Below are 14,127 nucleotides of genomic sequence, written 5' to 3' on the forward strand. Positions count from 1 at the left end.
TTCTTTCTTCATACTAGTTTAGCAGTCTGCTGACAGTGTCCACCAGGTCCGTTATACAGTATATTATATATATATAAGCAGCAGTACGGTAGGCCACGGCTGTACCTACCTCTGTGTCATCACTCGTCGTCCATAAGTATAAGTAATAATAGTATACTATCCACCCATCTACATTGTATACCTGTGGTGTTTTTTTTTTCTTTCTTCATACTAGTTTAGCAGTCTGCTGACAGTGTCCACCAGGTCCGTTATACAGTATATTATATAAGCAGCAGTACGGTAGGCCACGGCTGAACCTACCTCTGTGTCGTCACTCGTCGTCCATAAGTATAAGTAATAATAGTATACTATCCACCCATCTACATTGTATACCTGTGGTGGCTTTTAGTTGTGCGCAAAATATGGAGAACAAAAATGTGGAGGTTAAAAAAATAGGGAAAGATCAAGATCCACTTCCACCTCGTGCTGAAGCTGCTGCCACTAGTAATGGCCGAGACGATGAAATGCCATCAACGTCGTCTGCCAAGGCCGATGCCCAATGTCATAGTACAGAGCATGTAAAATCCAAAACACAAAAGATCAGTAAGAAAATGACCCAAAAATCAAAATTAAAAGCGTCTGAGGAGAAGCGTAAACTTGCCAATATGCCATTTACGACACGGAGTGGCAAGGAACGGCTGAGGCCCTGGCCTATGTTCATGGCTAGTGGTTCAGCTTCACATGAGGATGGAAGCACTCATCCTCTCGCTAGAAAAAAGAAAAGACTTGCGGCAAAAGCACAGCAAAGAACTGTGCGTTCTTCGAAATCACAAATCCCAAAGTCCAATTGTGTCGGTTGCGATGCCTGACCTTCCCAACACTGGACGGGAAGAGCTTGCGCCTTCCACCATTTGCACGCCCCCTGCAAGTGTTGAAAGGAGCACCCGCAGTCCAGTTCCTGATAGTGAAATTGAAGATGTCAGTGTTGAAGTACACCAGGATGAGTATATGGGTGTTGCTTGGGCTGGGGAGGAAATTGACAAGGAGGATTCTGATGGTGAGGTGGTTTGTTTAAGTCAGGCACCCGGGGAGACACCTGTTGTCCGTGGGAGGAATATGGCCATTGACATGCCTGGTGAAAATACCAAAAAAAAATCAGCTCTTCAGTGTGGAAGTATTTCAACAGAAATGCGGACAACAGGTGTCAAGCCGTGTGTTGCCTTTGTCAAGCTGTAATAAGTAGGGGTAAGGACGTTAACCACCTCGGAACATCCTCCCTTATACGTCACCTGCAGCGCATTCATAATAAGTCAGTGACAAGTTCAAAAACTTTGGGCGACAGCGGAAGCAGTCCACTGACCAGTAAATCCCTTCCTCTTGTAACCAAGCTCGCGCAAACCACATCACCAACTCCCTCAGTGTCAATTTCCTCCTTACCCAGGAAAGTCAATAGTCCTGCAGGCCATGTCACTGGCAAGTCTGACGAGTCCTCTCCTGCCTGGGATTCCTCCGATGCATCCTTGAGTGTAACGCCTACTGCTGCTGGCGCTGCTGTTGTTGCTGCTGGGAGTCGATCGTCATCCCAGAGGGGAAGTCGGAAGACCACTTGTACTACTTCCAGTAAGCAATTGACTGTCCAACAGTCCTTTGCGAGGAAGATGAAATATCACAGCAGTCATCCTGTTGCAAAGCGGATAACTGAGGCCTTGACAACTATGTTGGTGTTAGACGTGCGTCCGGTATCCGCCGTTAGTTCACAGGGAACTAGACAATTTCTTGAGGTAGTGTGCCCCCGTTACCAAATACCATCTAGGTTCCACTTCTCTAGGCAGGCGATACCGAGAATGTACACGGACGTCAGAAAAAGACTCACCAGTGTCCTAAAAAATGCAGTTGTACCCAATGTCCACTTAACCACGGACATGTGGACAAGTGGAGCAGGGCAGACTCAGGACTACATGACTGTGACAGCCCACTGGGTAGATGTATTGCCTCCCGCTGCAAGAACAGCAGCGGCGGCACCAGTAGCAGCATCTCGCAAACACCAACTCATTCCTAGGCAGGCTACGCTTTGTATCACCGCTTTCCAGAATACGCACACAGCTGACAACCTCTTACGGCAACTGAGGAAGATCATCGCAGAATGGCTTACCCCAATTGGAATCTCCTGGGGATTTGTGGCATCGGACAACGCCAGCAATATTGTGCATGCATTACATCTGGGCAAATTCCAGCATGTCCCATGTTTTGCACATACCTTGAATTTGGTGGTGCAGAATTATTTAAAAAACGACAGGGGCATGCAAGAGATGCTGTCGGTGGCCAGAAGAATTGCGGGCCACTTTCGGCGTACAGGCACCGCGTACAGAAGACTGGAGCACCACCAAAAAAACCTGAACCTGCCCTGCCATCATCTGAAGCAAGAGGTGGTAACGAGGTGGAATTCAACCCTCTATATGCTTCAGAGGATGGAGGAGCAGCAAAAGGCCATTCAAGCCTATACATCTGCCCACGATATAGGCAAAGGAGGTGGAATGCACCTGTCTCAAGCGCAGTGGAGAATGATTTCAACGTTGTGCAAGGTTCTGCTGCCCTTTGAACTTGCCACACGTGAAGTCAGTTCAGACACTGCCAGCCTGAGTCAGGTCATTCCCCTCATCAGGCTTTTGCAGAAGAAGCTGGAGGCATTGAAGGAGGAGCTAAAACAGAGCGATTCCGCTAGGCATGTGGGACTTGTGGATGGAGCCCTTCATTCGCTTAACCAGGATTCACGTGTGGTCAATCTGTTGAAATCAGAGCACTACATTTTGGCCACCGTGCTCGATCCTAGATTTAAAACCTACCTTGGATCTCTCTTTACGGCAGACACAAGTCTGCAGGGGTTCAAAGAACTGCTGGTGAGAAAATTGTCAAGTCAAGCGGAACGCGACCTGTCAACATCTCCTCCCTCACATTCTCCCGCAACTGGGGGTGCGAGGAAAAGGCTACGAATTCCGAGCCCACCCGCTGGCGGTGATGCAGGGCAGTCTGGAGCAACTGCTGATGCTGACATCTGGTCCGGACTGAAGGACCTGCCAACGATTACTGACATGTCGTCTACTGTCACTGCATATGATTCTCTTACCATTGAAAGAATGGTGGAGGATTATATGAGTGACCCCATCCAAGTAGGCACGTCAGACAGTCCGTACGTATACTGGCAGGAAAAAGAGGCAATTTGGAGGCCCTTGCACAAACTGGCTTTATTCTACCTAAGTTGCCCTCCCTCCAGTGTGTACTCCGAAAGAGTGTTTAGTGCCGCCGCTCACCTTGTCAGCAATCGGCGTACGAGGTTACTTCCAGAAAATGTGGAGAAGATGATGTTCATTAAAATGAATTATAATCAATTCCTCCAAGGAGACATTCACCAGCAGCAATTGCCTCCAGAAAGTACACGGGGATCTGAGATGGTGGATTCCAGTGGGGACGAATTAATAATCTGTGAGGACGGGGATGTACACAGTGAAAGGGGTGATGAATCGGAGGATGATGATGAGGTGGACATCTTGCCTCCGTAGAGCCAGTTTGTGCAAGGAGAGATTGATTGCTTCTTTTTTGGTGGGGGCCCAAACCAACCAGTCATTTCAGTCACAGTCGTGTGGCAGACCCTGTCACTGAAATGATGGGTTCGTTAAAGTGTGCATGTCCTGTTTATACAACATAAGGGTGGGTGGGAGGGCCCAAGGACAATTCCATCTTGCACCTCTTTTTTCTTTCATTTTTCTTTGCGTCATGTGCTGTTTGGGGAGTATTTTTTGGAAGGGCCATCCTGCGTGACACTGCAGTGCCACTCCTAGATGGGCCAGGTGTTTGTGTCGGCCACTATGGTCGCTTAGCTTACTCACACAGCTACCTCATTGCGCCTCTTTTTTTCTTTGCGTCATGTGCTGTTTGGGGAGGGGAGTATTTTTTGGAAGGGCCATCCTGCGTGACACTGTAGTGCCACTCCTAGATGGGCCAGGTGTTTGTGTCGGCCACTAGGGTCGCTTAGCTTACTCACACAGCTACCTCATTGCGCCTCTTTTTTTCTTTGCGTCATGTGCTGTTTGGGGAGGGGAGTATTTTTTGGAAGGGCCATCCTGCGTGACACTGCAGTGCCACTCCTAGATGGGCCAGGTGTTTGTGTCGGCCACTAGGGTCGCTTAGCTTACTCACACAGCTACCTCATTGCGCCTCTTTTTTTCTTTGCATCATGTGCTGTTTGGGGAGTATTTTTTGGAAGGGCCATCCTGCGTGACACTGCAGTGCCACTCCTAGATGGGCCAGGTGTTTGTGTCGGCCACTAGGGTCGCTTAGCTTACTCACACAGCTACCTCATTGCACCTCTTTTTTTCTTTGCGTCATGTGCTGTTTGGGGAGGGGAGTATTTTTTGGAAGGGCCATCCTGCGTGACACTGCAGTGCCACTCCTAGATGGGCCAGGTGTTTGTGTCGGCCACTTGGGTCGCTTAGCTTAGCCATCCAGCGACCTCGGTGCAAATTTTAGGACTAAAAATAATATTGTGAGGTGTGAGGTGTTCAGAATAGACTGAAAATGAGTGTAAATTATGGTTATTGAGGTTAATAATACTATGGGATCAAAATGACCCCCAAATTCAATGATTTAAGCTGTTTTTTAGGGTTTTTTGAAAAAAACACCCAAATCCAAAACACACCCGAATCCGACAAAAAAAATTCGGTGAGGTTTTGCCAAAACGCGTTCGAACCCAAAAACACGGCGGCGGAACCGAACCCAAAACCAAAACACAAAACCCGAAAAATGTCCGGTGCACATCACTAATTTAAAGGCAGCCTATACAGGCAACTCTAAATTCGTAGTTTATTTACTCTCATGTCCCTGTGGCCAACATTATGTTGGCAAAACGGAATGTACCTTTAAGGTCAGGATGACCCAACACAGGTCCTCTATAAGAGCAGCGATACAGGATGGCAGCAGTGAACAACCGGTAGCCAGGCATTTTGCCTTGCTAAACATCCCCTGGCATCTCTCCGATACCGTATAATAGATCAGGTACCTTTTTAATCAAGGGGAGGCGATAGGGCTAAACGTCTCCTCCAACTAGAGACGAGGTGGATCCTGACCCTAGATACTCTGAGCCCCAAGGGACTCAATGAGTCCTTAGGCATGGGCAATTTCCTTTAAAATTTACTTTATTAATGCATTTTCCCCAGGAGTAGACACCCATCTAGCCCCCAACACCAGATGTTTTAGATATGGGGCAAAACCTATGCTCTATTTCAATAAGGGAAGTACATTATTTTATTTACTTTATTAGGTCTACACATAGATTTTAATGTATTGGATTCCCTTGGATAGTGGCCCGGCCAGCGACAGGTTATAGCTATTTTTAAAGTGTGAGTTTCACATCTTGAGTTTTTTTATAATCACATGCAAGTTCAGCACTTTAACAGTTTAGAGTTTGGTGCCTTTCAGGGCCTATTCTATCTTATATCACTGATTTTGATTTCCATATGTTTCACCTGTCTTTTGTGCTCTTTGTTTATGTTTTTGTCTACATGTTAGACAGCTCTCACCATGGCAACATCCCCCCGCCCCCGCATGACGGCCCTGGGACTCTGTGTCATCCGTGACATGTCAGGTGATCGGAAGTGTGGAACCCGGAAGCCGAGCGGCGGCGTGGAGCGGACGGCTGGACGCGCGCTGGGTAAGTTATTTAAAGTTGTTTTTTGCACCATGTCACTTGTATGTGTTTCCTGAAGACAGGGGCTTGTACCCCGAAACGTTGAAATAAACAGCACCATTTTTTCATCACTTTAAACCAAGTCTCCAGAGTGCCGCCATTCTTCCTACAGTTATATCAGCAGACTGCACAGCCTGCTAAGGAGGGCACCGGAGCAGGAGCTTCAGCTCGATTTGCCCGAGGGGGAGTGCCAGACGTATTTGCAGTATATATATATATATATATATACATATACACACTGTATATATTTCCCCTGCATTAAATGTATAATCCCCCTTCTTGTCCTAGTATAAACACTGTATTATATTCATAACAAACACCAACCACCTTAGCACTAATATAATAATCAAATGTAGTTAAAAACATGAAATAGACTGAATTGTGTATAGTCCGCATACAACCTGACATGTAATGGGTAACTAGTACTATCTTCATTATGTTTATTTAATTTGTACTTTGCATTGGTGCTAAAACATCTGAAAGCATGAGATTGATTAGTGAAACTTATATTTTTGTATAACTCCTGACACCTGCGGAATGGTTAGCAAACCAAAAAAGTTAGCTATTGGGCAAAACCATGTGCACTGCAGGTGGGGCAGATGTAACATGTGCAGAGAGATTTAGATTTGGGTAGGTTATACTGTTTCTGTGCAGCGTAGATACTGGATGCTTTATTTTTACACTGTAATTTAGATTTCAGTTTGAACACACCCCATCCAAATCTAAATCTCTCTGCACGATACATCTTCCCCACCCTCAGTACATATGGTTTTGCCCAATTGCTTACTTTTTTGGGTTGCTCACAAACCTTAAAAAGGGCCTGAGCAATTGCATACTATCAAATCCATACAATTAGATTGCATACAATCAAATAACATATGGGCCCTCATTCCGAGTCGTTCGCTCGGTATTTTTCATCGCATCGCAATGAAAATCCGCTTAGTACGCATGCGCAATATTCGCACTGCGACTGCGCCAAGTAATTTAACAATGAAGATAGTATTTTTACTCACGGCTTTTTCATCGCTCCGGCGATCGTAATGTGATTGACAGGAAATGGGTGTTACTGGGCGGAAACACGGCGTTTTATGGGCGTGTGGATGAAAACGCTACCGTTTCCGGAAAAAACGCAGGAGTGGCTGGAGAAACGGGGGAGTGTCTGAGCGAACGCTGGGTGTGTTTGTGACGTCAAACCAGGAACGACAAGCACTGAACTGATCGCACAGGCAGAGTAAGGTTGAAGTTACTCAGAAACTGCAAAGTAGTTTGTAATCGCAATATTGCGATTACATCGGTCGCAATTTTAAGAAGCTAAGATACACTCCCAGTAGGCGTAGGCTTAGCGTGTGTAACTCTGCTAAATTCGCCTTGCGACCGATCAACTCGGAATGAGGGCCATGGTACCATCGAATTGCTCAATGAGTGGCATATACGTTAAAGGTGAGTACACACCAGAATGATAGCAGAACGATGTGACCGATTTGGACACATTGTTTAGGATATCGGTCAGTGTGCATGCACAATGTCGCTGATGATGTGAGCTCCTGCGCATCATCAGCGACATAATCTGGCGGACCTGCATGCAGGTTCGACTGGCATCATCGTCTGTGAGGGCCATGCTTCCCTGCTTCCCCCCGCCATGCTGATGTTGGGTCCGTCGCAAATGATATCATTTTCAGTCCTGCAATTGAATGCCAAAACTGCAGGAAAAACCCAGTGCCGCAGGGCTTTTTGAATTTCCTGCAAGAATTTAAATTAATCCCCAAAACTGTATTTTTCACAAATTTGTGAGACTAGGTGAACAAAAGGGTTAACCTGCAAGTAGTGTGTCTCTTCAAGGAACCATATGAGGAATGCAGGATGTAGTACCAAAGTTAACCAGGGGGCACAAATATGTGGTAAACAGTGGCACAACAGAAGCAAAGCAAATGGATTGTGGTGAAAGGAGGGTGTAATGCCAAAGGTAACCAGCAGGCACGGTCAATGGGGGTAATTTCAAGTTGATCGCAGCAGGAATTTTGTTAGCAGTTGGGCAAAACCATGTGCACTGCAGGGGAGGCAGATATAACATGTGCAGAAAGAGTTAGATTTGGGTGGGTTATTTTATTTCTGTGCAGGGTAAATACTGGCTGCTTTATTTTTACACTGCAAATTAGATTGCAGATTGAACACACCACACCCAAATCTAACTCTCTCTGCACATGTTATATCTGCCCCCCCTGCAGTGCACATGGTTTTGCCCAACTGCTAACAAAATTCCTGCTGCGATCAACTCGGAATTACCCCCAATGAGTAGAAGAGAGCAGTAGTAATAAAGCCACAACAGGAATAATCCAAATGGGAACATGTGAATTTAACGGGTGTGGATCATTGGGTCGATCCCAAAACGTCGACATGCACTAGGTCAACACAGGAAAAAGGTTGAGGTGGACAATAGGTTGACATCAAAAAGGTCGACACAGAAAAATGTTGACATGGTTTTTTAAAACTTTTTATGGTGTTGTTTACTCTGTAAAAGGACCAGAAACCCCTCGTCTCGCTGGCGAAGCTTCGGGCAGGTTACTATTCCCAATCATAGTCCACGTGGATGGTAAAGTATGAAAAAGTAAAAAAATAAAAATAAAATTGAAGACTCATGTTGACCTTTTCCTGTGTCGACCATTGCCAAGTCCACCTTTTGTCAATGTCATCCTTTTAACCATCTCAACTGCATACCAAACTTAACAGGATAGTATTATCAATATATGGTATAAGCAGAGATGGAATATAAATTAAATTGCTTGCTAAAGTGGCACATACAGTATTAGCATTTTGCAGTCAAATCATCAAGTCAAAGGGAATCCAGAACAATAATAGTGAGAATATGTATTCTACTTACAATGTGACTGAAATATCAATCTTTGTATACATTAAAAATGAAAGGCAAAATATAAAACTTACACTAAGCTAATATTAAAACAACACAAAGCACTGCTGCAGTAAGCAAAATATGTGTAGTTCAGAAAAATATGTTTATTTAACAGGAAGAATAATATGTTTTTTATTACTAAGCTAATATTAAAACAACACAAAGCACTGCTGCAGTAAGCAAAATATGTGTAGTTCAGAAAAATATGTTTATTTAACAGGAAGAATAATATGTTTTTTTATTACTGAACCCTTATTTTTTTCTCTGGGGGCTTTTAGTTCCACACTCATATAGTGATTCAAATACCCTTATCTTTAAAAGTGATGATAAAGTTGGAGGCAGATTTTATTATTTCAAATATATTTTTCATGAATATACTCGGTTCTCACTCAGGATCATGATCTCATTCTTGCATACACCTTATCAGTTTCAAAATAGAAGTGATGAAATGACTGACACTTTATCAGTCTGAGAAAAATATCATAAGGGTTGAGTAATGCTGAGAAAGATATGTCTTACATCTGCCATCAGTATAGAGGCATTAGTGCAACAATGTATTTGTAATTTAGAAACTGTTCCACTCCTAATGGGATACGGTCGTCAGGTCAACACAGCTTAGGTCATTAGGTCGACCACTGACGGTCGACATGCATTAGGTCGACATGGTCAATAGGTCGGCATGATCATTAGGTCGACATGAGTTTTGAAGAAAAAAAAATTCCATACTTAACGATCCACGTGGACTACGATTGGAATGGTAACCTGCCCGAAGCATGGCGAACGAAGAGAGCCATGCGAGGGGACACTTTGCACTATTTGTGGTTCTCTGTCACTTTACGAAGAAAACAACATCAAAAACAGTCCAAAAACTCATGTCGACCTTTTCACCTGTCGACCTAGTACATGACCTAATTCCCATGTCAACCTAGTGCATGTCGACCTGGTTTTGCCATGTAAATGATTGCCACTTTAAAAAAACAGGAGAATTTTACCAAAATCTCTCACTTTCTGATTCTCACACCCTATTACATTTCCCCCACAATCTTAGTTAGCCCTTGATGTGAGATTTTTTCAAGACACCTTGGGGCATATGCCGGAGACATGGGATGCCGGCTGATCTCAGACTTTTTTTAAAGCGACAGTCATGTACAACGCAAAACCAACCTGGATCCGGGATCGGATGGCATCCCGCACCTCCGCCAAACTTGGGCCTTATTATATATGCCCCATTATATCAATAAAAATGTTAGCATATAGAAATGACACACACTGTTTCATGTATTTAAAAATCCATATAGAGCAAATAGTCTTATAGTTTAGTAAGCTGATGTATGAACACTGTTCTGCATTAATTATCAAGAACATTGTGTCCCATAATACTCATAACCAGTGCTAATTTTCTAGAAAAATAGGTTCAGGACTCCCTTGTGGGGGCAGAGTTGGGCAAGCATGTGGGTGGGGCTTCAGCAGGGGTGGGGAATCAATTCATGTGTAAACATTTTTCTTTTTAATAATCTAAGCTTTTGGACTGTCGGGATGGGTGTTACAGTATTTCTTTCAATAAGGTATAATATGTCAATCTATAATATCAAATAAATACTGTATATATAACTATGTAAATACAGAAATATAGGAAATAAACTGCTGTACATCACAGTAAACTCCACACCTTGGCCATTTCTTCATCATAATCTTTCTGCCTTGTTCTCTGTTAGCTGCTAGAATATTGCCTTTGTAATAACCACAAATCAACATATTTTAAAGGAGAGAATTGTCGAAGTGGTGGTCTAACAAAACAATATGCAAAGGTTAAAGTGATGAAACAGTCTTTGTCAACAATGATGCTCTACTTCAGAGCTGGCCAAACCGGTCCTCGAGATCTACCAACAGTTCGTGTTTTCCAGGCCTCCTGGAGATCTGTAGAATTATTAGGAATGAATGCAGCACATCTTAATTAGTAATGACTAAACCTGTGCACTAGCTAGGTGGTCTGAAAAATGTGAACTGTTGGTAGATCTTGAGGATTGGTTTGGCCAGCCCTGCTCTACTTGAAGTGAGACTCAAGTTCTTATGTAAAAACCTCTGTTCACATTCATTTGAGGATATTGGAATAGAATTTAACGCATTTTTCAGATCTGACAAATGCTGTGGACATTTTTTTTTGCTTCAGCTAATCATGACCTACCTTTCATTATCTCGCAGCCTTTTTGATATGTTTTGTATTTCATTTTCTCCATATGTTATGGATAAATTATCAGGCCAACTAGTTGGTTCTAAAATATTACGCCATTTAATTAAATTAGATTCATCACTGTTAACAAGCCTTTCTTCAACCGATTTTTTTTTTATCTATACATCTTATCTATGAAAGTCTGTTTGTTTGTCTGATGAGTATAGACTGCAAAATCACTGAACCGATTTCGAAGCAGTTTTCGCCATTGTGTAGGCAATTTGCCCAGGCAGCTTTTAGGCTAAGCATCATCACAATTAGTCATCAGGAGGATGTGAGAGGGGACTATATATAAAGGTTTGAAATTATGACCAATGTCGGACTGGGGCATGGAGTGCCCATCGGGGCAATGTAGTAGTAGGAGCCCATGTTTAGGGGTGTGGCCAGTTTCCAGAGGGTGTGGAGAGAGAGAGCATTGTCTGGACGCCTTGATAAATATATATATATAATAAATTCTGATAGTGCATACATGATAATGTACCAGATTAATAACAACACTGCACTGTAGGAAATACACCATAGTCCTGTTAAGTATAAGGTAACATGTGTAATGTATAGTACAAATAAACAGTCTGGACCATTATTCCTACATGAGAAATTGGGCCGCGAGGCAATGGGACCCACCAGGCAGTGGGGCCAACCAGGGGGTTTCCCCTGTGGGCCAGTCCAACCCTGATAATGACAGAAAATCCCACTAACACGATTGCACACACCATATCACGAGACCGTGCATTTTTTCCCAATGATCGCACACCTGAACTACTTCCAACCAAAACCCCATCACAGAGCCACAGCTGTATTACTCCATGACTGTAAACACTAGCATCATTCACGGAGACACAAATGAATAGAAAAGTAGCACATCACTGCCTCACTGACAGCATCACATCCCTGCCTCACTGACAGCATCACATCCCTGCCTCACTAACAGCATCACATCCCTGCCTCACTGACAGCATCACATCCCTGCCTCACTGACAGTATTACATCCCTGCCTCACTGACAGCATCACATCCCTGCCTCACTGACAGCATCACATCCCTGCCTCACTGACAGATCACATCCCTGCCTCACTGACAGCATCACATCCCTGCCTCACTGACAGAATTACATCACTGCCTTAATAACAGCATCACATCCCTGCCTCACTGACAACATCACATCCCTGCCTCACTTACAGTATTACATCCCTGCCTTACTAACAGCATCACATCCCTGCCTCACTGACAGCATCACATCCCTGCCTCAATGACAGTATTACATCCCTGCCTCACTAACAGCATCACATCCCTGCCTCACTGACAGCATCACATCCCTGCCTCACTGACAGATCACATCCCTTCCTCACTGACAGATCACATCCCTGCCTCAATGACAGTATTACATCCCAGCCTCACTGACAGCAGCACATCCCTGCCTCACTGACAGCATCACATCCCTGCCTCACTGACATCACATCCCTGCCTCACTGACAGCATCACATCCCTGTCTCACTGACAGTATTACATCCCTGCCTCACTGACAGCAGCACATCCCTGCCTCACTGACAGCATCATATCCCTGCCTCACTGACAGCAGCACATCCCTGCCTCACTGACAGATCACATCCCTGCTTCACTGACAGATCACATCCCTGCCTCACTGACAGCAGCACATCCCTGCCTCAATGATAGTATTACATCACTGCCTCACTGACAGCATCACATCCCTACCTCACTGACAGTATTACATCATTGCCTCACTGACAGCATCACATCCCTGCCTCACTGACAGCATCACATCCCTGCCTCACTGACAGCATCACATCCCTGCCTCACTGACAGTATTACATCACTGCCTCACTGACAGATCACATCCCTGCCTCACTGACAGATCACATCCCTGCCTCACTGACAGCAGCACATCCATGCCTCAATGATAGTATTACATCCCTGCCTCAATGACAGCATCACATCCCTGCCTCACTGACAGCATCACATCCCGGCCTCACTGACAGTATTACATCACTGCCTCACTGACAGATCACATCCCTGCCTCACTGACATATCACATCCCTGCCTCACTGCCTCACTGACAGCATCACATCCCTGCCTCACTGACAGTATTACATCACTGCCTCACTGACAGATCACATCCCTGCCTCACTGACAGATCCCATCCCTGCCTCACTGACAGCAGCACATCCCTGCCTCACTAATAGTATTACATCCCTGCCTCAATGACAGTATCACATCCCTGCCTCACTGACAGCAGCACATCCATGCCTCAATGATAGTATTACATCCCTGCCTCAATGACAGCATCACATCCCTGCCTCACTGACAGCATCACATCCCTGCCTCACTGACAGCATCACATCCCTGCCTCACTGACAGTATTACATCACTGCCTCACTGACAGATCACATCCCTGCCTCACTGACAGATCACATCCCTGCCTCACTGACAGCAGCACATCCATGCCTCAATGACAGTATCACATCCCTGCCTCACTGACAGTAGCATAAAACTGCCTCACTGACAGACTGCCTGTCTGTCTATAACTCTGAGCGGAGATGGGTACTGCAGATAGTTGTTGATAAAACATTGCTGGATCAATAAGAGGATTAACCTTCCTGTAACAATAAATTATTAACAGCTGGAGTAGCACTCCCAAAAAAACTTTGCAGACTCGTTTGTCATTCATCAAAAATCTGAATGATCATTCTAACTTTAATATCTGCCTGATATAAATTATTTTTTCTATCTTGCAAATCCAAGCTCAATTCTGACAGTTTTTGCAGGGCATCACACATAAGTGCAAACGTAAGTATAAATTCAGTTAAAGTAATTTCTCTATACAGTCCCTGGTACAGGCATCTATCTTTTCTGTCTCTTGTGGTATAATTTTCAGCATCTTTGAAATGTCTTGTCAAGGCTTCAAAATTCTCCCAAACTGCAGCAATTGTTTTGAAACTTAAAGCCACCCATCGAGCATTTAAAATTCTGCCAATTTTTAACAACTGCATTTCCAGTAACTCAGCACATTCATGTAATTCTCTGCTATTTTCAGTGATGCATGATAGAGTACACAGAGTTTGTGTATAAAAGCCCTAAACCTATTGATACCTGATACAGCTCACACAGCATCAGATACTGATACATCTAGCCTATAATTGGCACAATGCCAGATTATAACTGAGGGACATTCAGACTATTTGCCTACACCACTCTTGCATCCCAACATTACTGCTGCACCATTGCATACATTTACGATTGCTTAAAGTGGTCC

General features: G+C 44.3%; 1 protein-coding gene across 4 annotated transcripts in view; it reads left to right on the forward strand.

The window, feature by feature from the left end:
- The window catches only part of LOC134927740 (uncharacterized), a 329,420-nt gene that overhangs the window by 93,406 nt on the left and 221,887 nt on the right, over window positions 1–14,127 (forward strand). For 3 of the 4 annotated variants that reach the window (XR_010177717.1, XR_010177718.1, XM_063922637.1), the window contains exon 4: window positions 5,542–5,683. Coding sequence is in view for 2 of the 4 variants with exons in the window: in XM_063922637.1 (XP_063778707.1) it covers window positions 5,554–5,683 (130 nt within the window). In the remaining 2 variants the exon portion in view is untranslated. The remainder of the gene's footprint in view (window positions 1–5,541; window positions 5,684–14,127) is intronic. The other variant, XM_063922638.1, reaches the window with a different exon arrangement.

This window comes from Pseudophryne corroboree, chromosome 5 (genome assembly GCF_028390025.1).
Source record: "Pseudophryne corroboree isolate aPseCor3 chromosome 5, aPseCor3.hap2, whole genome shotgun sequence".
NCBI classification, from domain to species: Eukaryota; Metazoa; Chordata; class Amphibia; order Anura; family Myobatrachidae; genus Pseudophryne; species Pseudophryne corroboree.